This window comes from Girardinichthys multiradiatus, chromosome 1 (assembly GCF_021462225.1).
Source record: "Girardinichthys multiradiatus isolate DD_20200921_A chromosome 1, DD_fGirMul_XY1, whole genome shotgun sequence".
NCBI classification, from domain to species: domain Eukaryota; kingdom Metazoa; phylum Chordata; class Actinopteri; order Cyprinodontiformes; family Goodeidae; genus Girardinichthys; species Girardinichthys multiradiatus.
This window is the reverse complement of record NC_061794.1, coordinates 37,910,500-37,937,667: the sequence shown is the minus strand read 5'-3', so window position 1 is coordinate 37,937,667 and position 27,168 is coordinate 37,910,500. Positions and strand designations below refer to the sequence as shown.

General features: G+C 42.5%; 1 protein-coding gene across 1 annotated transcript; it reads left to right on the top strand.

Moving 5' to 3' along the window:
* Positions 1 to 2,412: 2,412 nt before the first annotated feature.
* nt5dc2 (5'-nucleotidase domain containing 2) lies at positions 2,413 to 26,562 on the top strand. Its single transcript, XM_047377165.1, has 14 exons — positions 2,413 to 2,910; positions 6,558 to 6,742; positions 6,862 to 6,936; positions 8,237 to 8,292; positions 8,431 to 8,524; positions 9,291 to 9,419; positions 10,530 to 10,590; positions 10,695 to 10,797; positions 10,916 to 11,017; positions 11,927 to 12,008; positions 12,111 to 12,197; positions 16,569 to 16,709; positions 18,126 to 18,190; positions 25,450 to 26,562. Exons 1-14 carry the CDS (start codon positions 2,532 to 2,534, stop codon positions 25,709 to 25,711), a joined length of 1,821 nt encoding a protein of 606 aa, XP_047233121.1. The 5' UTR covers positions 2,413 to 2,531; the 3' UTR covers positions 25,712 to 26,562.
* Positions 26,563 to 27,168: the final 606 nt, after the last annotated feature.

Below are 27,168 nucleotides of genomic sequence, written 5' to 3'. Positions count from 1 at the left end.
CTGTGGAGATACTGTCCCTCAACAGGGACAGGGAAGCTGGTCGGAGTTGGTTAAAGTGGATGGAGCTAAATGGAATCATTTAGTTTACAAAGTTTGTTCATATGTTAAAAGTGTAAAATTCCTTTTGGAAAAGAAGAAAAAGTGTTTTGGTTTTGGTGGGAGGGACTTATTGCATTTTCCAGTGGTAGCATTGCATTTCAAGGCAACAATTATCCTGCATGACAAGTCTGCATTTTGCAGGAACAAATGCTTTCCAGATAATATCTTTGTTTGGAGGCGTTGGTTGTTTTACTGAACCAAAACCAGACTACATTCTGTACTTTCCCATGAAACAACATGAGTGCAGAGTAAAAAATAGTCCATGTGCAGAACTGGCCCTTGTGCAGTACTGACCTCTCACCCACTAACACTGAGTGAATTAGAAAACGGGCAGAAACAGTTGTGCAGCTGAAATCCATATGTTAAACAGGAACTGGAAAATTGTTTGTTCTTACCAGATCCATTTTTCTTTTAGGATCCCAGTCAACTGTAGATGAGGAGGTGATGAAACACACCAATAAACGTGGCACTATCTCAACTTTTCACATGAGCTGATGTCAGCAGCTTCCTTTAATGTCATAGATTTCATTACCAAATAATTAATAATCTCTTCTCTTGTAAAGTTTTCAGTTGAACATAGAGATGACATATTAGCAAATAACTGGATTCAGATTTGCTGACTTTTTATGTGGCATGTTTTTTTTCTGAAAACAGCCCCTCTGCTCCACTTCAGTCACTGAGTGTCTCTCCTGACTCCTTGTGTTTCAGTTCTGCCCTCAGCCTTCAGTTGCTTTGTTCTGCTGGATGATTAGGAATCTGCTGTATGGAGCCATTTATCTTTCAACTTTTGTGAAACCTTCCTTTTGCTCTTATCAGATATTTTAACCACACTATGAAAAAACCCAAAACTACAGTGCTTTAAAAAAGTATTCACAGCCTGTTAACATTTTCACATTTATAGCATTACAACCACAAAGCCTTTGATATATTTTATCTGGATTTTGTGGGACAGAAAACCATAAAGTTTTGCTTAAGTGTATAGTGCAATGAAAAGGTTTTCAACATGTTTATTTATACAAATCTAGAAGATTTGACAGCTATTTGTATTCAATATGATAGACTAGAATATCCTGTCTGTCTTTGCACATCTTGAGAACTAGGTTTTTGCCTATTCTTCTTTCCAAAATAGCTCAACTTCAGCTAGAATGGATTGGAAAAAATCTGCAAATGTAAGTTTTTAAGTCTTGTTGCACATTCCTAATTAGCTAGGTCTGGGGTGGCATTTTAGACTTGGGCCTGAACCATCTAAGAGACAAACCCTTTTTTTTTGTAATTCTGGCTGTATGTTGAGGGCCGTTGGAAAATTAAACACTCCCAGGTCTCAAGTCTTTTGTTGCAGGATTACCCTGCATTTATCTCTTTACATCATGTAATTAACTTTGACTAGATTCCCAGCCCCTGATAAAGGTTTCCCACAGTATGATGCTGCCACTACCATGTTTCATTGTGAGGATGGTGTATTCAGGTTGATGTGCAGTATTATTTTTCCAACAGTGTGTTTTAAATGTAGAGCAGAAAGTCTAAATTTGGTCTCTTCTGACCACATCACCTTCTTTTATATGTTTGCTGTGCCCCATACATGGCTTATAGCAAACTGCAAATAGGACTTCTTGTGACTTTCTATTAACACTGGATTTCTTGTTGACCTCCTTCATAAGGGCCAGATTTGTGGAGTGCTCAACTAATAGTCATCATGTCTCCCACCTGAGCTTTGGATCTCTCTTTTGGGGCTACTATGGCCACTTTTACAAGGTTTTAAAGTTTTACGAACACTATATTTACAAAACCGGGTATCACTATAATATTTGGTTCATGTCAAGAGTTTTGATGACTTAGGACTCTTTGTTTTGCGTATGTGAAAATTATTATATGGTTTGTTTATTTCTTTGATCATTGCTTTTATTAGTAAGGGTTAGGGTGAGTAAGGTGTGATGTCTACATTGATCACAAATCCCTTTTGCACATTTCAAACATTTTGCAAAATGAATGCAAAAAGTACCAACATGTTGCACTTTCTCATGCATTTCTTTAAGTTCTTTGTGTTTGTTGCTGTGAGTAAAATTTGTACTAACTCTTTAAGGACAGGCTGGGCCTATACATGTGATTAAAGGTGATTCCTTTGCATGAATATACAGGGAAGCGCAAACGTGATAATGAAGGCATTTCCTGAATACATTAAGGACCTATAAACAAGAATGTTTCCACATTTGAGTAAGTCAGAGATAACAGTGCACAGCGGTGGCCGATGATGTCAGTGCGTACGATGGGAACAGAGATAAAGACCCTCCCCTTCCACTGAGGGACATGGGGTACGAGTGGGGCGTGGCCTCTGAAGACAAGGTTTGTTTTCATGCTGCTGCTAGTTGGATCCTGCAGTAGCATTCAGAGGCAGCAGCAGCAGCGAGGCGTGTTTACATATCACCCTGCAAAACATGTCTTTCAAGACCGTGGGCACCTTGCTGACACTGACACTTCGGGCCACAGGGAACAGGACCCCCCCTCTCGCCAGATCCCCACGGGTGAACCGACTCTCCACTTCGTGCAAGGTGTTTGCGGGGTCGCAGCATGTGGAGAAAAACAAGGGGCAAAGTTGCAGCTCGGATTCGGACAGGCCGAACGACGGAGACGTGCCGTTATCCAGCGAGCCGCCGCACAAATGCGGCAGCGGGGACAAGAAGAGACTGAAAGAGGCCGCGGGAGCTCCGGGGGCGAGCGGCGTGAGGAGACGCTCATTCACCTCCAAGGCGGCGCCCGTGGACCAGACGTCATTCCTGTGGAACCGCTACAATGACCTGAAACGGCTGGTGTACGGTAAGCACCGGATCCCCCTTTGTCCTCACAGCCCCCACGCACCCCGAAGGAAATCAGGCACCCCCCTGTACACGTCATCAAGCAATCAAGGATATCTATCTGCTGCCAGCGAGGACATTTTGTACGTTTCCTACCATTCTAATTTTGCATAAGGCACATCCATCAGTACTGCTGGTTCCCCCTGCGCCCAGCGCGTTTTCTTCGGAAGTTTGCGCTGCAGCACGTTGTTTACAAGTCAGCAATAAATCCAACTACCACCAGGCAGCACAGCTCAACCCAAATATTCCCGATATGTTGTTCTACTTTGTCCACATTAATGCTTGAGGTGCACCACTAATCACCAATCAATGGTATCCACAGTATTTACTAGAATTGTAATAATTTAGCAACAATGCTTGGTGGACGTTTTCCTGCAGAATTGCATTTTTTGTTTTAGTTTTTAGCTGGCTTGCACACTGCAGGAATCCATTCCTGGCCCCATTTGTAGACCGCTTTTAAATGCATCAAAACTAAGAACTCCAACCGTTTTTATACCTTATGAACACATCAACCAACTGCCCATGTTGAAGTATTTTTTTCAGATTAATAAAAAAAGATAAGTGTTTGGGAAATATGCATTGATGCAAACATTTTCATGTGTGTGTGGTACAACCACTCTTTCCTGTATAATAAAATAAAATGCATTGATGCATACATTTGGACAGTCAATTTTCAATCATACTACTATTAGGTTCAATCATACTACTTCTACGGTATGTAGGGTTTCCTCTCACTCATTCCCGCAGCTTCACAGTAAATGGACTGAATTTATATAGCGCCTTTCCAGTCATACAGACCGCTCAAAGCGCTTTACACTAGAGCCACATTCACCCAATTCCACTCAGTAACGCTCACATATTCATACACCGATACGCAGATCGGTAGGCAACTTGAGGTTAAGTGCTTTGCCCAGGGGCACATCGACAAGCAGCAGGAGGAAGCTGGAATCGAACCCACAACAGTGCTTTACTCCCTGTCCCAATACCCACACTACACCCTACGCCCCTCTATGAAGTGTTTACTTTGTACAAGTGCATGTAAGGTTTGAAGTGCGCAGGTTACCAGCGTGCAAAATTGGAGAGTTGGGACAGTAGGGGTTACGTCATCGACTTGCACCTCTGCACCTTAACAGCAACATCAAAAAGAGCGGGAACCAGCGCTGTTTTCACAGTCTTGCTGCTAAAAAAAACTATTTAAAACTGCAACAAGCAATTGTTTTGAGGAGAAGAAAGTGCAGGAAGCGAAGGAGGTTTATACACCAGACTCTCGCCGTGCCAGTGTTTGTTTGAAAAGTAACTACAGTGTTCTGGCCTACCGACTGCCCAGACTCACCCTGAACCCAATGGGTTCAGGGTGAGTTCAATGTTGAGCCTGGAAAACCAGTAAAAAATATATATTTGTTGGCTTGCTGTCTAAAGTTTACGCAGTTCTTATTATTCTGATTTGAAGGCTGGTTACGTTGACGGTTGTGATTGGTTTTTGCTCAGAACGTCATCTGCAGCAGTGAATTGTGGGTAATATACTTCGGCAAAGTCAGCTTAGATGCGGGCATCGCCGAAGGGCGGATGTGGGGCACAAATGGGGCGGGGCTAAGGAGGACTCTGGAGAATTGGGACACACTACGCACTCGAACCCATCAACGGGAACGTGCATTTCAGGGACACAAGGGTGGAAGTGCGGGTATTCGGACAGGGCCAATAGCGAAGCAAAAATGCTGGGCTTTGTCCCGCCCATCGGACGCTCAGCGTCTCTGGGGGTCTATGGGGCAGTGGGCTGGTCTCAACTGGCCCGGACGCTCAGCATGATGATTGGATGATCTGTCTGAGGCTGAATCCCTTTTTGATTGACAGCGAAATGAGCGAATCAGCAATCTTGAAATTGAGTTTCCCTTCCTTGAAAGACCAGCATCCGCAACTGTATGTATTATAGTTTATTTTCTCTCTTTTATGTGGTAAACTCCGTAAAATAAAAATTGGAATCCATGGGTCAGATTTTTTTTTTCTTTTTAGGTTTATGTATTTGGCAGATGCTTTTATCTAAAGCGGCTTACAGACAAGGATATAACGATGCAGTTAAAATCAAAGCTAACAATAATATATGATCTAAAAAAAAACCCATCTTCGTCGGTCAGGGGAAGTCTGAGACTAATGTACTCAGGTATGCACGATGATGCCATTTAGCTGTGTATTTGCATTACGGGGTTGTTGACATTGGATTTGCCCTAACTGTTAGCGAGCCTAGCAAACAAGGTGCAAAAAAAAAAAAATTATCTCCAACGATTTCAAATTCAAACAAAACTGTTCAATTACAAGAAAACTCAAAAGCTCATGAAAGAAAAGGAGCATGGTGGCTTTCCTTGGATTTGTTATTGCATATGGCCCCTATTATTACATAAACAATTCCGCAAACATTTTATTCCTGCATTCAGAAATTCAGATGTCATTTTAGACATTTTAAGTCCCACCGACCACTCAAAGCGCCTCACACTAGTCACATTCATCCAACTACACTCATAAACGCACACACAATCATACTCTGATACGCAAATCTGTAGACATCTTTGAGTTGGGTGTCTTGCCCAGGGGTCTATTGATATGTGGCAGGAGGAGGAGGCTGGAATGTAACCCACAACTTCCAGATTACAAGACAAACTAGGTTTCCAACTGAGCCACGGTCACCGTTGTATAGACTGTTATGTGAAGTAAAATGCCAAAATGTGTCCCCTGAGTACTGATATTGTTTACATTGGAACTTGAAAGTACTCACAGTAGGTCACAGGGTACATTATGTTTTTCCTGTCTTTGTACTGAATGTTTTTTTCCAAATGTTGACGCACAAAAAAGGTTTCTCTCAGTAACCGGCTTCCTCTCAGATTCTGAACATGAAAGCTAGTCATGCAATTTACAATTTCACAGATGTTTATCTTTTTAAAAATAAGTGCTTTTGTATGACAGGCGAGGTGCTTTCAGCTGCAGCACAGCCAACCAGAGGGTTGCTAAACGCTTCCCTGCTGCCCAGCTGCAGCACTCATTCAACTGTCCCAGGATAGAAGGTCATGGCCCACTTTCCCATATAGATCACGGATGACATAGTCACTGTGGGTATTACCGTCTGACTGTCAAAGAGAATGCAAACAAATGTTTGCATTCTCTTTGCATTTGAACTGCGATACAAGTTCGACTTGTATCGCAGCTTTTTAACGCTCTGGCCAGGAAGCAGGAAAAGCAGAAGTAACATGTGTTTTAAGACACACTGTGCTGCCACTCGGGTGGCTTTCCACCGCATATTTCAGTGCACAGAATGTTCTTTTTGCGGTTGAGTCAGTTTGGTCAAGAGTCTGTTGACATCTGAGAACTCAGGTTACGCAATCTCCAACACGTTTGCCTTACCGCCACTGGAAATTAAAACAGCAGCAGGAGAGTTAACTTCTTTCCTCCCTGCAGAATTGCAGAGTCAGCAGCTTTTGTAAAATTCTCTAATCCTACCCTGCCCTCATATTGTAATTACCATGCTCTTTTCCCTCTTTACTTGAGTCATTCTTGTCTGGCCTGATATGATGTGTCAGTATTTGAACTGAATCAGTGTTCCATCTGTCTGTATCTGCTCAGACCTGATCCCTCCAGGTGCGTGTAAAAGTCTTAACTCCTCTGTTATCTACGCCAACAATGAGGTCAGCTTGGAGGAAGTGGACATCTATGGCTTTGACTACGACTACACTTTGGCTCAGTACTCCAACGAGCTCAATACGCTAATCTACGACACAGCAAAAGGATTCCTGATTGAACACTTTAAGGTAAATTTTGAATGCCACATGTCTATTGAGTTAAAACTGGAGTGTATTTGTAGAGCAAATTTAGGAAAACAACTGCTTTTGAATTTCGGCTCGTGTTACACTTTTTCTCTGTCTTACAGTACCCTGAAGAAATTGCAAAATATGAGTACATTCCAAACTTTGCTGTCCGGGGTCTTCACTATGACATCCAAAAGGTGATATTTTGTAATCTTTCAGTGCAGGAAAATCAGTGTGAATGCAGATGCTTCTTAAATAAGAATTTCATTGAAAATGTATTTTAGTAATTTCATTCAGAAAAGTGAAACTCAGGTAATATAGAATTATTTAACACAGATTGAGATATTTTAAGGGTTTATTTCTCTTCATTTAGATAATTCTGGCTTGCAGCTAATGAAAACCAGATTTCAGTTTGTCAGACTACTATAATATTACATACAACTTATAAATAATGAATTCTTAAAACTGAAAATTATGTTATTGCAATGTCATAGCGATGGGAAAGACTGCTGACTTGACAGCTGACGTGCATAACACCACTGACCCCCTCCACAAGAACTGTAAACCCTCAAAATGTAGTTGCCAAGGAAAAGGTTTACAAGGTTTAGTGGAAGAAAAAACTCTTGAAACCAATCCAATTTTATTTATAAATCATTTGAAAATGAAACACAGACCAATTGGCTGAATGTAAAAAGGTAAAGAAAATCCTTTAAAATGTGCTAAAGGAAAAGGGATAAGTGCATCCTAGACTGTGACAGAAGTCACAGTCAAGGATGCATCAAGATCAAACACACACAGACATAAGCAGGAAATTGGCTGTTTTATTTCTTGTAATAACCCTTTCCTTTACGAGAGACACGGTCAGAGGCATCTTACCTGGGCTAAGGAGAAAAAAGACTAGACTATTGCTCAGTGGTCCAGAGTCCTTTCTTTAGATGAAAGTAGCCTTAGTTACAACTCTAAAGTCGGAAATCAAGGGCCTTGACTCAGAGATAAGTCAAATATCCTGCATTTTCCACAGCATCACGTGCTGTTTGGTCAGAATCCGGTCTTGGAGAAAGACTGTCCTTAGGGTCTGGTTTAAGAGTGGAGAGGTACAAAATCCAAGTTGCTTGAGGTTCAGTGTGATGTTTCCACAGTCAGTGATCATTTGGGGAGCCATTTCATCTGCCAGTGTTGGTCCTCTGAGTTTCATGAAGACCATAGTTAGAACAGCTGTCCAGCAGGATAATTTCCAGCACATGAGGCTGTTATTAAAGCAACCTTAACATCTCAGCAGTAACCACAGGCTGATCGCCTCCAGACCTCCATGCTATGCAATATTCTACCTTTCTTAGATACTGAATGTTTGGTTTTCATTACCTGTGCGCCTGTAAGTGTGATCCGTCTGTGTAATAGAATTGAATTACTTTCTGAGGATATTCTGATATATTGAGATGCACCTGTATATGTTCTGTATAGCTGTGATCAAATAAAACAAAATTTCCCCTTCTGCAGGGACTCCTGATGAAAATTGATGCCTTTCATTACATTGAGCCAGGAACAGTGTATCGGTAAGAGCTGTGGAGCTGCTTTAATCTAAATCAGACACATTAATTTCTTTATGTTTATCTGCATCCCTGCTGCTGAAGCAAAACATTGTTTGTTTTGTCAGATAATATTATCTTTTAAACGAAAATTTTGCTACTCAGAGGTCTGAGTCCACTGTCGGATGAGGAGGTCCATTATCTCTACGGGGGGACTTTCCATGTCCCGCTGTCGCAGGACAGTGGCTTCTACGGAAAGGTTAGAAGGAGTTTTCTCTTTTTCTTGTTATAGTTTAGTTATTTTTGAAGAAATCTGTGGGATTGTTTTTTGTCAGCCACTTTATTTTAGTTGTGAAATAACCTTTGAGCAACAGCTGGCATGTGTTCCAGTTACTGCACTTTGCTTTTGGATTTTCTCGATGCTTCCAAGTGTAATCAGTTTAGTCTGGCACTGCACTCACAATGCTGCAGACTCTACAAAAATAATAATCTCATCTGACCACTGCTAAACTAGTTGAGAATGTAATCTGGTGATGTCCTCAGATATTTGACAGCCAGCAGCATTGCATAAGACCAAATGGTGATTTTCAGGGATCTTGTTTATCCCATTGGCATCATGAATCAGCTGGAATGCAGTGTTGCTGTCTCAGAGAAGTTGACACAATGTACTCTCTGTCAAGATTTAAGACTGTTATGCTTTTGATTTCCTCTGAGTTGCACGTAGTCAGGAAAGGCAGAAATCTTTGTTGAACATGTCGTGCAAGTTTTGCCAACATGTGTTCAATTAAGAGCAATAAGGAGTGAAATGTTGGGTCAAGTTGACATCCTTTTTTGGCCAGACATTTTAATTGCTTCCATGCAACTCTTTCTCTTAATCCAGCCTGTAAATAAACCTAACCAGAATAGTTTTCATGTGGCTGTGATCACATTGGCTCTGTTTACAATAAGGCCTCTTTGTGGCTAAAATCATTTCGTAATCTGAAAGTTAATCCAATAAAAATCTAATAATTTCTTCCTGTACACAGGGACCAAAGGTGAAGCAGTTCATGGACATATTCTCCATCCCAGAGATGACCCTCCTGGCTGTCGTCAATGACTTCTTTTTCACCAACGACATTGAGTACGACCCGGTTCACCTGTTCAAGGATGTTTCTGTGAGTTTCTCCACATTTTTCTGAGCCTGTAGCTCGCACTGCGAGGGAGCACCAGGCAGGGTGTCTCTGTGACTATTTTCACGTACAGTTCTGTAATCCTTCAGCTGGAGGCTCAGGAATCTGCTGAGTTGTGGCAACTTTCATGAGAAAAGCCAAGAACAATGAGAGCTTTTCCTCTCCAGCTACAGACATGTCAGTTACAGGGAAACACCCAGGGAAAATATATACATGCTCCCTAAAAACATTCCTACAAGTAATGGTCTGGATCCTAGGATCAGCTTCTTTTAACATTATTTTAGTTCCTTCCTAAAATATTCAGATCCTGTGAACTTTTTCCACATAGTGTCTCATTACAACCATGTGAAGTGGAAGGAAATTTATTTTTTCAGATAAAACGTGACTAATCACATAATTAGTAAATGGAGTAAACCTCTGTGTAATTTAATCTTTATTTATCAGAGAAGCAGCTAAGAGACCCATGGTTACTCTGGATGAGCTGCAGAGATCCGCAGCTCAGGTGGTAAGATTCTGTGGCTGAGACAACTATTAGTCTTGTACTCCGCAGTTCTAGTCTTTATGAAAAAGTGGCGGTGGAAATGCTAATGTTGAAAGCTAGAAATCCTGTTTGGATTTTGCCATAGCAAACATATAGAAGATGGTGCTCTTATCAGATGAGGCCAAATAGATTTAATAGCTTATGACACTATGTGAGGGGAAAAACTAACACCACACATGACCTTGAACACAACATGCTTATGGTGAAACATGGTGGTGGCAGTATCATGCTGTGTGGATACCTTTCTTCAGCAGGGATAGAGAAGATGGTCAGAACCAATGGAAAGATGGATGGAGCTATATACATACTGTATAGGGCAATTGTGGAAGAAAACGTGTTAGAGGCTGGTTCTACAAACCAGTTTTCTGATTTTTATTTGTAAAAATGTTAAATATAATTTTCCTTCCACCTCAGAATTATGCTGTAATTTGTATTGATCTATCAGATAAAATAAATAAATTATGACATAATGAGAAAAAGTTAAAAGGGGTCTGAATACTTTTGCAAGGACCTGTATGTGGAAAAACATCAACATATTTGTTTTTACACCTTAGGAGGCCATTGGCATGGTTCACCTTAAAGGCTACATGTACAAGTGGATCATGCAAGACCTTGGTAAGAACAACTTCCTCTACTGTCTGCTTTTCTTTGTTTTAAACCTTTATGTTGCTGCATATACTCAGTCACACTTTGCTTAACCGGATTGTTTTCTCCTGCAGACAAGTTTATCCTGAGAAAGGAAGAGACTGATGCTGTCCTTCATCAGTTGGTCAGTCAGGGGAAGAAGTTGTTCCTCATCACCAATAGTCCCTTTAGCTTTGTGTAAGTTTGAGCCCTGTGAGGTCTCCGGCTGCTGTAGTTCATCCTGACTCACAGCAAAGGAAATACAGAAAAGGCTGTGTTGCAAGTCGTTATCCAGTGTTTTCCCCTCTCTGTGCAGGGATAAAGGAATGACGCACATGGCGGGGAAAAACTGGAGAGACTTCTTTGATGTTGTTATCGTGCAAGCAGACAAACCTCACTTTTTCACCGACTGTATTAAGTAAGTTACTTTTTATAGTGCCTTGGGAAAGTACTAATAACCCTTAAGCTTTTTCACATTTTGTCACATTGCAGCCTCAAACTTTAGAGTATCTTATTGAAATGTTATATGACAGACAAAGTACTGTATAATTGTGAACTTGTATTTGAATTCAGCCCCCTTAAGTCAATGAGTAAAACTTTGCCGGTCAGGATGTTCTTGTATTTAGCTTCATCAATCTTCCCAAATCTTTATGCTAATTAAAAAGCAACCCCACAACATGATCAATTCAATTCAATTCAATTCAAAGATACTTTATTGATCCCCGAGGGGAAATTAGAATTCCAGTACACCCATCCAAACATACATCATGACACAAGACAATGGGGGGACGGGTCACCGAGGCTTTGCTGCCCGCTCACAGGCGCTGCCCTTGCTAGATGAGAAAAGAGGCCACATTAGGTAAGTAGAGAGAAAAAAAATCATATTTCACACTTTATCCTTAGCAGGATACAGTTTGAGATTGCAAAAAAACCTCAGCACAAAGAAGCAACAAGTTGACAAAACAACATCATGCAGGGAACGGTGAAGGTGGTGTGAGGGGGTGCACATGTTTATCTTGAGCATGTGTGTGTGTGCAAGTAAGTCCATGAAGCGCTGTCACAGAGGCCATTGTCCTTGATGGTTCGTTGGAATGTACATCAACCGGCCAAGTTCTGAGCAGGTCCACAGGTGTCCTCAGGGAAGGGAGGGGGCAGTGGGAGCAGAGCGTCATGTTTACATAACTTCCAGGAGAAGTTGAAGATAGCCAGCCATCAAGGCCGCGCAGGGGAGCCAGATTCAGAAAAATGTTACCCCACCTTGTTTTACTATAGACGTGTTAAAGTTCTAGTTTCAGAATGTGAGCCCAGCAACATGTTACTGTTACAGGCCCTTCAGGCGTTTGGATAATAACGGAGATCTGCGGTGGGAAAAGATCACCAGTTTAGACAAAGGGCAGATCTATAAACAGGTTAGTAATACTTGTGTCTGTATGTGGTTTCACTCTCCAGGTGTCTCGCTACATGTTGCAACTGTATGCTCATGAGTTATCTTGTTGCGCTTTGTGTTTCAGGGCAACTTGTTTGATTTCCTGAGACTGACCGGCTGGCGAGGGTCAAAGGTTCTTTACTTTGGGGATCATCTTTATAGCGATTTGGCAGTAAGTTTCAGAGTTTGATCATTTTGTTTTTTCAATAAAGCTCAAATTATGACTAAGCATTACTGGTGATGTGACTCGTCTCCTATGTTTAATTTATCCGACAGAATCGGTTTTAATTAAAGTAAAAAGGTAAATTTCACAAGAACATTTGTTGCAGAGGTTTGCTGACATGATTGCCTTAATCACCATCATGCAAAAAAAGTTCTTAGTTTTTTAACATACTCTGAATGAATTATAATCACAGAATGAAAGGCCTATACAGTTAATTTTTGTTGTTTGACTGAGAAAATAAAATATTCAGTTTAAATATTGAAGGTTATTGAAGGTCAAGGTATAACAGGGTTCCAGTGTGACTTTTAGGCCTTAATAAGTATGGAGAGTGAGCGTAAATAAGAGCATGAATATGAGCAGAAAATATTTATATTCCCGGCTTTAACTCTTTTAATTAATATTTTTGCTAAAATGAGTTGATATGACAGAATCAAACCTCAGAGGTGTTCTTACACCTTGGACAAGGTGACTGCAATATCAGCTGTTCCTTTATCTACTGAGGCAAGTCTAGAGCTCAACATTTTAGACACAAAAAACCAGAAGTAAAAGCATGCAAATGTAGATGTTTCATGGTCAGATGCTGTGCAGGTGAAGTAAAAGATAACGACTAGTGAATTTATTTCCTTAATGCCTTTGGTATTTAATGTCCCTTTCCATTGAAATATTGAAATCTGACTGCTGTTGAGCCATTTGGCTTCAATTTGGATCAAACCTTTCCTTTTTTATGTAAAAAATTGGGAATAGTCACCAAGAAGGTATAGAATTTAGAAATGACAAATGCAGAGGAACCCTGGTACTAATATCATTGTTCGTTCGTTCGTCGTCTTCCGCTTTATCCGGGACCGGGTCACGGGGGCAGCAGACTCAGCAGAGACGCCCAGACGTCCCTCTCCCCAGACACCTCCTCCAGCTCCTCCAGGGGGAGCCCAAGGCGATCCCAGGCCAGCTGAGAGACATAGTCCCTCCAGCGTGTCCTGGGCCATCCCCTGGGCCTCCTCCTGGTGGGACGTGCCTGGAACACCTCCCGAGGAAGGCGTCCAGGAGGCATCCGGTATTGATGCCCGAGCCACCTCAACTGGCTCCTCTTGATGTGGAGGAGTAGCCGAGCTCCTCACCCTATTTCTAAGGGAGTGCCCGGCCACCGTACGGAGGAAGCTCATTTCCGCCGCTTGTATCCGGGATCTCGTTCTTTCGGTCATGACTCAAAGTTCATGGCCATAGGTGAGGGTAGGAACATAGACTGACCGGTAAATTGAGAGCTTCGCTTTTCGGCTAAGGTCTCTCTTCACCACAATGGACCGGCACAGTGCCCCCATCACTGTGGCAGCCGCAATGATCCGTCTGTCGATTTCCCGCTCCATTCTTCCTTCACTCGCGAACAAGACCCAGAGATACTTAAACTCCTCCACTTGAGGCAGGAACTCCCCTCCAACCTGAAGAGGACAAGCCACCCTTTTCCGGTCAAGAACCATGGCCTCGGACTTGGAGGAGCTGATCTTCATCCCGGCCGCTTCACACTCGGCTGCGAACCGCCACAGTGCATGCTGTAGGTCTTGGCTAGAGGGGGCCAGCAGGACCACATCATCTGCAAAAAGAAGAGACGAAATCCTCTGGTCCCCAAACCAGACCCCCTCCGGCCCTTGGCTGCGCCTAGAAATCCTGTCCATAAAAGTTATGAACAGGACCGGTGACAAAGGGCAGCCCTGCCGGAGTCCAACACGCACTGGGAACAGGTCCTACTTAGTGCCGGCAATGCAAACCAAACTCCTGCTCCGCTTGTACAGGGACTGGATGGTCCCTAGTAAAGGGCCCCCGATTCCATACTCCTGGAGCACCGCCCACAGGGCATCACGAGGGACACAGTCGAATGCTTTCTCCAGGTCCACAAAACACATGTGGATCGGTTGGGCAAACTCCCATGAACCCTCGAGTACCCTGTAGAGGGTATAGAGCTGGTCCAGTGTTCCACTGCCGGGACGAAAACCACACTGCTCCTCCTGAAGCCGGGGTTCGACTATCGACCGGACTCTTCTCTCCAATACCCTGGCTTAGGCCTTACCAGGGAGGCTGAGGAGTGTGATCCCCCTGTAGTTGGAACACACCCTCCGGTCACCCTTCTTATGTAGGGGGACCACCACCCCAGTCTGCCAATCCAAAGGCACTGTCCCCCTCCGCCACGCAATGTTGAAGAGGCGTGTCAACCATGACAGCCCCACAACATCCAAAGACTTGAGGTACTCAGGGCGGATCTCATCCTACCCCGAAGCCCTGCCACCGCGGAGCTTTTTAACCACCTCGGTGACTTCAGCCTGGGTGATGAAAGAGTCCAACCCCAAGTCCCCAGCCTCTGTTTCCATCAGGGAATGCGTGATGGCAGGATTGAGGAGATCCTCGAAGTACTCCTTCCACCGGCCGATAATGTCCTCAGTTGAGGTCAGCAGCTCCGCACCCCCACTGTAAACAGTGTTGGCAAAGCACTGCTTCCCCCTCCTGAGGCGCCGGACGGTTTGCCAGAATCGCTTCGGGGCCAACCGATAGTCCTTCTCCATGGCCTCACCGAACTCCTCCCAGGTCCGAGTTTTTGCCTCTGCCACCGTCCGGGCCACGGCACGCTTGGCCCCACGGTACCCGTCAGCCGCCTCAGGAGTCCCACAAGCCAACCACAGCCGATAGGACTCCTTCTTCAGCTTGACAGCGTCCCTTACTGCCGGTGTCCACCACCGGGTTCGGGGATTGCCGCCGCGACAGGCACCACAGACCTTACGGCCGCAGCTACGGGCAGCAGCATCGACAATAGATGCGGAGAACATGGTCCACTCGTACTCTATGTCTCCAACATCCGGCATCTGGTCAAAGCTCTCCCGGAGATGGGAGTTGAATACATCCCTGGCCAAGGGGTCCGCCAGACGTTCCCAGCAGACCCTCACTATGCGCTTGGGCCTGCCAAGTCTGTCCGGCTTTCTCCTCCCCCAGCGGATCCAACTCACCACCAGGTGGTGATCAGTGGACAGCTCAGCCCCTCTCTTCACCCGAGTGTCCAAAACATGCGGCCGAAGGTCTGATGATACAACAACAAAGTCGATCATTGACCTCCTGCCTAGGGTATCCTGGTGCCAAGTGCACTGATGGACACCCTTATGTTTGAACATGGTGTTCATTATGGACAATCCATGACTAGCACAGAAGTCCAATAACAAAACACTGCTCGGATTCAGATCGGGGAGGCCATTCCTCCCGATCACGCCTCTCCAGGTGTCACTGTCATTTCCCACGTGGGCGTTGAAGTCCCCCAGCAGAATAATGGAGTCCCCAGGAGGGGCACTATCCAGCACCCCAGACAGGGACGACAAGAAGGCCTGGTACTCTGCACTACAGCTCGGCCCGTAGGCTGAAATGATAGTCAGAGACCTCTCCCCAACCCGAAGGCGCAGGAATGCGACCCTCTCATCCACTGGGGTAAACCCCAACACGAGACGGTTGAGCTGGGGGGCGACAAGCAAACCCACCCCAGCCCGCCGCCTCTCCTTGTGGGCCACTCCAGAGTAGAAGAGAGTCCAGCCCCTCTCGAGGAGATGGGTTCCAGACCCCACGCTGTGCGTGGAGGCGAGCCCGACTATTTCTAGTTGATATCTCTCGACCTCCCGCACCAGCTCAGGCTCCTTGCCCCCCAGCGAGGTGACATTCCACGTCCCTAGAGCCAGCCTAAGCATCTGGGGATCGGGCCGCCAAGGTCTCCACCTTCGTCCGCCGCCCAATCCTCTTTGCACCGGTCCCTCACGGTTCCCCCTGCAGGTGGTGGGCCCACTGAGGGATGGTCTCGCGTCTCTCGTTCGGGCTTGGCCGGGTCCCGCGAGGAGCAACCCAGCCACCAGGTGCTCTCCGACGAGTCCCGATCCCAGGCCTGGCTCCAGGGTGGGACCCCGGCTCCACCGTACCGGGCGACGTCACGTGCCTCGATTTTCTAGTCGTCATGAGGGGTTGTCTAATAATATAAATAGAAAGGGAGATAGGGAAGTAGAAATAATTGTCATTGCCTTTTCACGAGGAACTGACCTATTAAAGATCTACAATCTGCCATCTTTTTATTCTTCAGATTGCAAATTGACTGGATTCAACTCCACTGATAAAATAAAGACACCCCTTTTCCTCTCTATATGTCTTAAATTGTGTGACCCCCCCTTTGGAGAATTTTATATTCAGAGTAAATGATTTATTGTGGATAAAACCTCTCTGCACTGTTTTAAATTTTAAGATACCTCTGCTCTTTGCAAGATAAGTAAAACTGAAAGTTAATCTAACCTGTCTGGCTTTTTGCTGCAGGATCTGATGTTGAGACACGGTTGGCGCACTGCAGCCATCGTCCCAGAACTGGAGCACGAAACCAAAATTGTGAGCGCTCACCGTTACGCTGTGACTCTCACATGGCTGCAGGCCCTAACTGGCCTGATGGAGCGCCTTCAGGTGAGCAGTTAATACCCTGTTTGCACTTGGAAACGCTAGATGATGACAGTTCTCCAACTCAGAAATGTAATGTGTTTACAAGCATCATTCTGTTGGCAAAAGACAAATCCCCAACAGTTGTGGAGCTGCTTTTGAACCTAAATACTAAAGGCTCATGCACAGACCTACAGGACTGGAAAGCCAAAGTTTGAATTAGCTTAGTGCTAATTTTAAATGGAAAACTACTATATCAAATAAGCAATCTGACCCATTGCTTTTTGTCATAATTTAATGCAAAAACAGTATTCGTTAAAGAGCGAATTATTAAGGTGCAACAAGCGAGCGAGCTCTAGTCTTTAAGGCAGAAGGAAAAATGTTTTCCTTTTTAAAAGGAAAAAAAAAAACATTGGACATTTTTTCTAGAAAAAACGTGCTTTTTTACACTAAGATTTTGTCGGAGCACTCTCTCCAGCTATTACAGAGCTATAGTCTCTGTAATAGCTGGTTAGAATAGGGTGTAGCTACTGAACGGGTCTGTCTGCAGTCTAGACTTGTCCACAACAAGGGCTGATGTTTTTCAAATGAAATGTTTTGTCAGTCCCTTTCCTCACCGCTTGAATAATCTGTTGTTGTAGCAAAACAATTGGCAACAACTTAAATAAACAAAAGCTTCAATTTCTGATCAGTTTAAAATTACATTTCAGAGCTGACCAATACTCATCTTCTATCTGACCTTTGTTTTGCTGCAACTAAGCTAATTAGCATTTTCTGCACCATCCATTCTTTTTGTTGCACATTTTTAAAACTGGCAAATTTTCACTGAAGCTTCATATTGAAGCAGGTTACATGTATACATGTGCAAGTATAAGTAACTTTTTACAACATTTTTTGGCGTTATGGGAAAACAGCACAACATAAAAAAGTGGTAAAAGCTTAATTTTTTCATCACTGCAAAAGTTGCACATTTTCACCAAAGCCTCCTACCTAAGTTAGGCTTTTTGAAGTTTTAGATTTAAACTTATTAAAACCAAAACTGTGCACAGATCCATGTCTGAGTACGAGACTTAACACATGTGGCAGCTGTAAAGTAGAAGAAGTAATGCTGGGTAAAATTAGACAGAGTCATGAAGTACTTATTAGAAAGGCTCCATATACAAGTGAACCCTGTGACCTTTCCTAATGGAGGAAATACCTTCAGAGACGAAACTTCAGTTTACATGTCTCTGCTAGTTAAGAGACCAGATCACGTGAAACCTTTTGAGGTCCATATGAAGCACATGCAACAACTGTATGCATTGCTATCTAACTAAAGATGAGATACTGTAACTCTTTGCTCCTGAATGATACAGAAATAATTAGTGTCCTGTCTACTTTTAGGTTTTTTTTTTGTAAAGAATTAATTTTATTATATATGAATACACTCTTTTACTATTTCAGACACACCGTGACCCAGACTCCAAAAAAGTTTTTCTGGAATGGCAGAAAGAAAGAGAAGAATTGCGGTGAGTCTCTTAACTTGCCTCTCAGCCTTAAGCTCCACCCAGTAAACCAGTGATGAGCGATGGGGTTCATGACTGTTGAGGCACCTCTGGAGTCGGATGTTCAAATCTATAAACCTAAAATAGAGGCTTATATTAAAATTTTTATGTTAATTGAAACATTTCATTATTTTAAAAGTTTTTGTTATGCTTTAACAAGTTCCATACTGTTCAACAATATCATAGCAAGAGAAACAGAAGAATGTTTTCTATAAGGTCAGATTTATTTGTTTAAAATATAATTTTTTCCTTTTGAACGATTTCCCTTTTATTTAATAAAATTAAAAATTCTAAATGATCTTATCTTTGTATATGAAGTCCATGGAAGCAGTTTGCATTAATCTAAGTCTTTTAACATCTCCCAGTTCTCCCTCACCTTCCCTTCATGAACGCTATTGTTCAGTCTGTTCTGCCCTTAAATGCCAAGTCAAAACCGTGTATTTCGCATTGTTTTTGGTTGTACAGCTCCGATTGAAATGAGCGGGTTACCTTAATCCCGCTTGTTTGAAGCAGATGTCTGGGGCCTTATGTACAAAAGAGTTTGCAGCTTTCATACTTTAAGTTGGCAGTGGAGAAATTCTGAAACTTGCGGTGCACGTAGCTTTTACACATCCCAATTTGCAGTGAATTCTGTGCAGCTGCACATGGCGCTTCGACCACCCGCCCATAAATACACAGTAGTATAAATACTCGGAAGGCACCTACCACGTGTCCAAATAACCATGGCAACGGTGCTATGACAGTCAAAGAACGGAACCGGTTACTTTAGATAGAAAAACTCTAAGAGAGACTGTCTACACACCATGAGGGATGATGGTTGGGATGTTGTGAATTTCAGCAAACCAACAACTTCTCGAATGACATCAGTGACTCAAATCTGACTGAAAGTAAAACGTTTGTCGGCTCGAACTTTAAATCTTTAAACCCATACAGGACAGCATATAGACAACAAAGGAACAAAGGAAGTTTCACAGTTTACATCCGAATGAAGTTGTCTCCATCATTTTCTGAGGTGTGTTACATTATTGCATGAGGGTAAACCATAAAACCATTTAAACCATAAAAGCTCAAACCTATGAAAAAATATGAGGTTTGATGCTCCATCGGTTAATTAAACCGGAATAGTCTTATTTCAGTGTATTCAGGTGAGTTTTTGTTCTCTGTCTTTTATTAGTGTCGATTGAAAAAGTTTTCTTGGCTTCCTCACATTTTCATGGCATGTCAAAAGTCTGCGTGGAATTACGTACACTTCATGCAACGTTAATTTTTTTACATGCTGAGTTGTGTAAAACACTGCGCCGCAAGGTTTTTGTGCATAAGCACGCTTTGTACATGAGGCCCCTGGTTTGTGAAAACACATCTGCCCTCTTTGTAGCTGAAGAGTACGAAGTGACTTGCTGTTAACGGTCTGTGTCTATGAGGCTCAGCTCTACCCCCTATCAGCATAGCACGGTACTTTTAGCCTTACCCTGGCCATTTGTGCAGCGCATTTTTGGCTGATTGGAAAGATTAAATATGTCTCACACATTTAATAAATAAATTAGACAGAATGTGGAATGCAAGCATGTTTGATATGTGTGTAATCCAGAATGTTTATTGCTGATGAAAAGCATAGGGAGCAATGGGAATGTGCCAACTGCCTGCATCAATCAGTGTGTGTGACACAACGCCATCGGTGGTGAGGCACAGCTATTTAATTAAATTCAAATGAGTTTATTTATATAGCGCCAATTCACAACACGTCGTCTCAAGGCACTTCACAAAAGTCAGGCACATACCTTCCAATTAATCCTAACCATTGAACAGTGCAGTCAGATTCAGTTATTTATTCAAATTGGGTAAAACGTTTTTCTGTCTAAGGAAACCCAGCAGATTGCATCAAGTCAGAGACTTGTAGCATTCACTCCTCCTGGATGAGCATGTAGAGACAGTGGACAGTCACTGGTGTTGACTTTGCAGCAATCCCTCATACTGAGCATGCATGTAGTGACAGTGGAGAGGAAAAACTCCCTTTTAACAGGAAGAAACCTCCAGCAGAACCAGGCTCAGTGTGAGCGGCCATCTGCCACGACCGACTGGGTGTTTGAGAGAACAGAGCAGAGACACAAAGAGAACAAAGAAGCACTGATCCAGGAGTCCTTTCTATGGGAAGTAAAATTAAATGTTAATGGATGTAGCCCCTTTACTCGTTTCACCTAGAAAGAAAGAACAGATAAACTCTGAGCCAGTTTTCAAGGTTAGAGTCTGAAAGAGAGCACATAGAGTTAGTCACAGTAAAAGCTCTGTCAATTGCCATGTCTAGGAGAGAGAAAGGGTTAAACACTGAAAGACAGGGCCATGTGAATCATCGGTAGAGGGTGAGCATTAAGTTGTTGCCAGCAGAAGCTTGGACGATTCCCCTCTCCATAAAGGTGTCACAGGTAGACACAGAGTCAGGCCAGGTGTAGCTTCTAGGAAGAGAAAAGAGAGAGAACAAAGTTAAAAACTGAAATAACAGCAAATAATGCAAAATTGGAGAGTAGTGTGAGAATGTAGCGAAGAGGGTGAAAGTGGTCATTATGTCCTCCAGCAGCCCAAGCCTATAGCAGCATAACTACAGAGATGGCTTAGGTTATCCTGAGCTAACTACAAGCTTTATCAAAAAGGAAAATTTTAAGCCTAGCCTTAAAAGTAGACAGTTTGTCCATCTAGAGCCCACTAATGGCCATTGTTATACTAAAAACCACAATTGGGATACCTCTCTCTGTCAGATTGACCATAACCATTGGAAAAGGGAGGGGGTCATACAGGTAGCAGAAATGGAGGGTGTGTTTGCACCTCAACCACAACTGAGCCGGTTTAGGCTAAACCTGACTCCCCCTTACTCCATCCAACAGGGAGGGAAGAAGACGGAGGTAAAAAAAAATAAGGAAGATAGCTCAGGATAACCTGAGCCACTCTATACTATTTGATAAACTATATTTATCAAAAAGAAAAGTTTTAAGCCTAACCTTAAAAGTAGACAGGGTGTCTGCCTCACGGACTAAAACTGGGAGCTGGTTCCACAGGAGAGGAGCCTGATAACTAAAAGATCTGCCTCCCATTCTACTTCTAGAGACTATAGGAACCACCAGTAAACCTGCAGTCTGAGAACTAAGTGCTCTGTTAGGAACGTATGGAACAATCAGACCTCTGATGTATGATGGAGCTTGATCATTAAGGGCTTTATATGTGAGGAAGAGAATTTTAAATTCTGTTCTTGATTTAACAGGGAGCCAATGAAGGGAAGCTAATATAGGAGAAATATGATCTCTCTTTTTAATTTTCATCAGAACTCTTGCTGCAGCATTTTGAATCAGCTGAAGGCTTTTAACTGCATTTTGTGGACATCCTGATAGTAAAGAATTACAATAGTCCAGCCTTGAAGTAACAAATGCATGTTTTTCAGCGTCACTCCTGGACAGGATATTTCTAATTTTGGCAATGTTCCGGAGATGAAAGAAGGAAATCCTAGAAACCTGCTTAATATGGGACTTAAATGACATGTCCTGGTCAATAATAACACCAAGGTTCTTTACTTTATTATGCCATCCAGGTTAAGTGATCGACTAAGCAGTTTCTTTTTTAAAGACTCTGGTCCAAAGATGACAACTTCTGTCTTGTCTGAATTTAGAAGCAGAAAATTTAAAGTCATCCAAGTTTTTATGTCTTCAAGACATGCTTGTAGTCTAACTGGTTGGGCTCCTCAGGATTTATGGATAAGTAAAGCTGAGTGTCATCAGCGTAACAGTGAAAATTTATTCTATGCTGCCTGATAATTTTACCTATTGGAAGCATATATGTAGTAAAGAGAATTGGCCCAAGTACTGAACCATGTGGTACTCCACAATTAACTCTGGAGTTTAAAGATGATTTATCATTTACATGAACAAACTGGAATCTGTCAGATGAATAAGGTTTAAACCAGCCTAGCGCTGTCCCCTCGATCCCTACCGCATATTCCAGCCTGTCTAAGACAATATTATGATCGACTGTATCAAATGCAGCACTGAGATCTAACAGAACCAGAACAGACACAAGTCCATTATCTGAGGCCATAAGAATATCATTAGTGACTTTCAGCAGAGCTGTTTCAGTGCTATGATGAGCTCCGAAGGCTGACTGAAACTCTTCAAACAGGTCATTGCTGTGTAAATGCTCACAGATTTGATTAGCAACTATTTTCTCAAGAATTTTAGATTAGAATGGAAGATTGGATATAGGTCTGTAATTTATTAAGTCATCTCGATCAGGCAAAGGTTTCTTAAGCAAAGGTTTAATTACAGCTACCTTAAAAGCCTGTGGTACATATCCATTTACTAAGGATAAATTAATCATATCTAAAATGGGGCTGGTAATCAGAGGGAACACTTCCTTAAATAATTTGGTTGGGATTGGGTCTAACATACAAGTTGAAGGTTTAGATGAAGCTAATATTTCTGATAACTCAGGAAGCTCCACAGGATCAAAACAGTCCAAACACAGATCGGGTTCTACAGTTACTTCCAATGTTGTCTCACTTGCTGAGGATGAAGTAATCATCTTTGGGAGTATGTCAAAGATTTTCTTTTTAATAGAATCAATTTTATTTTGGAAGAATCCCATAAAGTCATGACTTCTGAGAGCTAAGGGAATGGAGGACTCAGCAGAGCTATGACTCTGTGTAAGTTTAGCAACTGTACTAAAGAGAAACCTAGGATTATTCTTGTTCTCTTCTATTAATGATGAGAAATAAGTTGTTCTGGCTTGGCGAAGTGTCTTTTTATACAACAGTAAGCTATTTTTCCAGATTAAGTAGGAATCCTCTAGGTGTGTAGAGCGCCATTTTCTCTCCAATTTTCTAACATTGTGCTTTAAAGTACGCAGCTCTGAATTAAACCAGGGAGCTAGCCTCCTATGAATAATTACCTTCTTTTTCAAGGGGGCTGCATTGTCTAATGCACCACGCAATGATGAAGAAACACTATGAAAAAGAGAATCAATTTGTGAAGGGGCAGAAACAAAATTATTGCCCTCCACTGTGTTTTTCTGTGATAATGAGGAAATTAAAAGTGGAACAGATTCTTTAAAGGTTGTTACAGCATTGTCTGATAATGATCTACTATAATGAAATGTTCTTTCAGGTGTGGAGTACTCGGTTAAATTAAACTCAAAGGTTATTAAAAAATGGTCAGACAGGACAGGGTTATGAGAAAATATTATGTCTTTACACTCAATGCCATATGTCAGCACAAGGTCCAGAGAATGAAGACAAAGTTGGGTAGGTTTGTTAATGTTTTGAGCAAAGCCAATTGAGTCTAAGATAACATTAAAGGCTATATTTAAGCTATCACTTTCAGTTTCAACATGAATGTTAAAATCCCCCACTATAATAACCTTATCTCTATTTAACACTAAATCAGATAAAAGGTCTGAAAACTGATCTAAAAATTGAGAGTAAGGGCCTGGTGGACGGTACAAAAAACAAACAGAAGTGGTTTTAGTGCTTTGTAATTTGGATGAGGAAAACTAAGGATTAAATATTCAAAAGAGTTGTAGTTATTGATTGGTCTGGGACTAGTCAATAAATCGGACTGAAAGATGGTTGCTACTCCTCCTCCTTGCCCAGTATTTTGAGAAATGTGAAAATTTAAATAGTAGGAGTTGACTCATTTATAGTAACATAATCCTCTTGCTGCAGCCGGGTTTCTGTGAGACAAAATAAATCAATCTGATTGTCACAAACCAGGTCACTAACTAGCAAAGTCTTTGAAGAGAGAGATCTTATGTTCAGTAACCCACATTTGTTTTATTTTTCTTTTTAGTCTGAGTTGTGTTTCTTTTTATTAGATCTTCCTGATTTCCTCGTTTTAGATTATTTTTTAATCTATTCAATTTAGTCCATGGGCGAGATACTGTCTTAATAGGGTAATGGGTGGGTAGAAATACAGAAGCTGCAGAGAGGAGTGTTAAACTACAACCCTGCTTCCTGGTCTGAACCCTGGGTTGTCAGAGTTTTGGAGAACTAATAAATTCGGCCAGATTCCTAGAAAGAAGAGCTGCTCCATCCAAAGTGGGATGGATGCCGTCTCTCTGGATCAGACCAAGTTTTCCCCAAAATGTTCGCCGATTATCAATGTAGCCCACATCGTTTTCTGGACACCACCTAGACAGCCAACGGTTGAATGACAGCATGTGGCTAAACATGTCGTCACTGGTCAGATCAGGAAGGGGACCAGAGAAAATTACGGAGTCCGACATTGTTTTGGCAAACTTACACACCGAAGCAACACTAACTTTGGTGACCTCCGATTGACGTAACCTTGACGTAACCAATCTTACGGTATTTACGCTTATCCTTAGCCAGCAGTTTCAGGTAGGATTTGATGTCGCCCTTTCTCGTCCCTGGCAGACATTTGACTATGGTCGCTGGTGTCTCTAGTGCCACGTTTCTGACTGGAGCTGCCAATTACCAGAGGTGTGTCGCTGAGCGGGAAAAATCTGTTAGAAACGCAGACGGGTTGGTGGTGACCTGTGGGCTGGGATCTAGGACTAAGCTTTCTACGTACCGCCATCCAGCCGGCCTGAGGCCCCGGCTCCGCGGGCTCTGCTGGAGGACTGCTACGGGGAGCTACCCTCGGTGGCTCCGTGCTGGCTAAGGGGCCTCGGATATCTGGTAGTTTTTCAACAGCGCGAAGCCGGACCTCCAATTCCGACACCCTCGCCTCCAAAGCTACAAAAATGCTACATTTATTACACATACCATTATCACTAAAGGAGGCAGATGACTAACTGAACATCTGACACACAGAGCAGGAGAGAGGAGGAGACTCAGAGAGAGAAACAGTAGAACGGGTAGCCATGGTGGAACTAATGCTAACGCTAAGCTAGCGACCCCTTACCACTACTAGAAAACCGTGTAAGACAAGGAGAGTCCCCAAACGTTAAATACAGCAACAGAAAGTATGTGTTAGTAGAGGTATCACAGTAGAGAGAAATCAGATCAAACGAGAGAGCCTTCACACACCAAACAATCCACCGGGTGCAACAGCGAAAACAGGAAGTGACGAATACGCCAAATGCTAACCACAGTTTTCTTTTCATTATAATTTTACATTTAAAAGTTAAAGTGGAAATATTTATAAAAGCAAGTATTCACATTTATTCGTATTTGGCTGTTTGTTCTTTGTGCATATTAACCTTTCTAACAAATTTGTATGCCTTAGGGTGATGACGAAGAACCTGTTCAACCCTCAATTTGGCAGCATCTTCAGAACATGCCACAACCCCACTTACTTCTCCAGACGTCTGAGCCGATTCTCAGATATCTACATGGCCTCTCTGAGCTGTCTCCTGAACTACGACCCCTCATACACCTTCTACCCACGTCGCACACCCCTTCAGCACGAAGCTCCCCTGTGGATGGATCAGCTGTGCACGGGTTGCATGAAGACGCCCCACCTGGATGATATGGCCAGCATTCGATGAGAGCTCTGCTCGCCTCACTGACTCACTGGACATATTTTAGGTCAAAGTGGCAAACACTTGAGATAGTCAGAGCATTTAGTTCTGTTTTTTAACAGGGTCTCATTTTACCCAAGAATGTGCTCCTCAGATACTTCCATTGGACAGTGCTCACTCATCAGTATAGAGAAAACCTCTATGAGTCCACTGGATGGAGCTGTTGAGCCATATAGCTGTGTCAATGAATCGTGATACAGGATTGACAGGATAGTCGAGAATGGGGAAGTTTTTTAATGCTAAGCTGCATCGCACAATTAAAACAAAAAAAGGAGTAAAATCTTTTCTAATCCTGTGTTTATCTTATTTACCCTCTTGTGCTGTACTCTTTTCATGTAATCACAGGTGCAGTAATGAACAAAATACCTCATTGTGTTCAATATAATCAATGGTGCATGGAGTGAAAACTAATAATAAGTTCGATACATGTAATTTGATTTGCAAATGGATTGTGATTTCATTTATCCAATTGGTCGGTTGGTTGCTAGGCAGCACAGCATCCGTTCATTGCTGATGTAGTCTCCGTCTGAAATTCATTTGATTCCAGACGCCTTCCTGAAGACAACAGCGAAGGTACGGTACTGCGGCTGTTACACTTTAGGGTTGGGTAAATTAAATGTTTCTGAGCGATGGCTGTGACTGTTATTCATCTGCAGGAGCTGCTGCTAAATTTAACCAAAAGAGCTATATAGAACTGTGTACAAGTTTTTGTTGCGATGTCCCGCCCTGGAACCCACCGTGTACCTTCTGTTACTCTTTGTTTTAATGCTGTTTGACCTTTGTTGTTATGGGAGTTATCAATAAACACATACAGCTTACAGAGTGATTTATGTTTATTTTATCTAGTTAGCGCCTTGGTGGTCATAAACTGCCTTGCAAAAGTATAGATTTATGGAGATCTTTAAAGCAGAATAACGGTATAAACCAATATCTCATAAAGCATTGTTCATCCATCCATCTAAAAATTGTAATAATGTGGCACATCTGCAAACCTGCCAGAATATTAGGGCTGTACAATATATCGTAAATATATTATCTCTACACAATATCAATATTGGAAACAACTGTTTGGACTGCGAAAAAATATCAACTAATTGAATAAGTACCATCCATTCAGGCTCTCTATGCAAGTAATATAGTTGGTGATGTTTGGTGCAGAAGAAATTGTTTTAGCACAGTATTAAAACGTTCTTGTAAAGCCATCAGGAAACACAAGTAAGTGATATTTGGCAAAAGTCAAGTTGCAACTTTTTCCATCAGACCCTGTTGTTATGGGAATAATTATTTTTTTTCTTCTTTTTTCCAGCAGCTGAATAGATTTCTCACTATCTGGGGTCTGCTTGTAAATAACCCAAAGCAGAGAAACATTAGCACTGGATGATTAAGCATTTCTTTATTAATTGGAAGTCATATTGTCATCATGA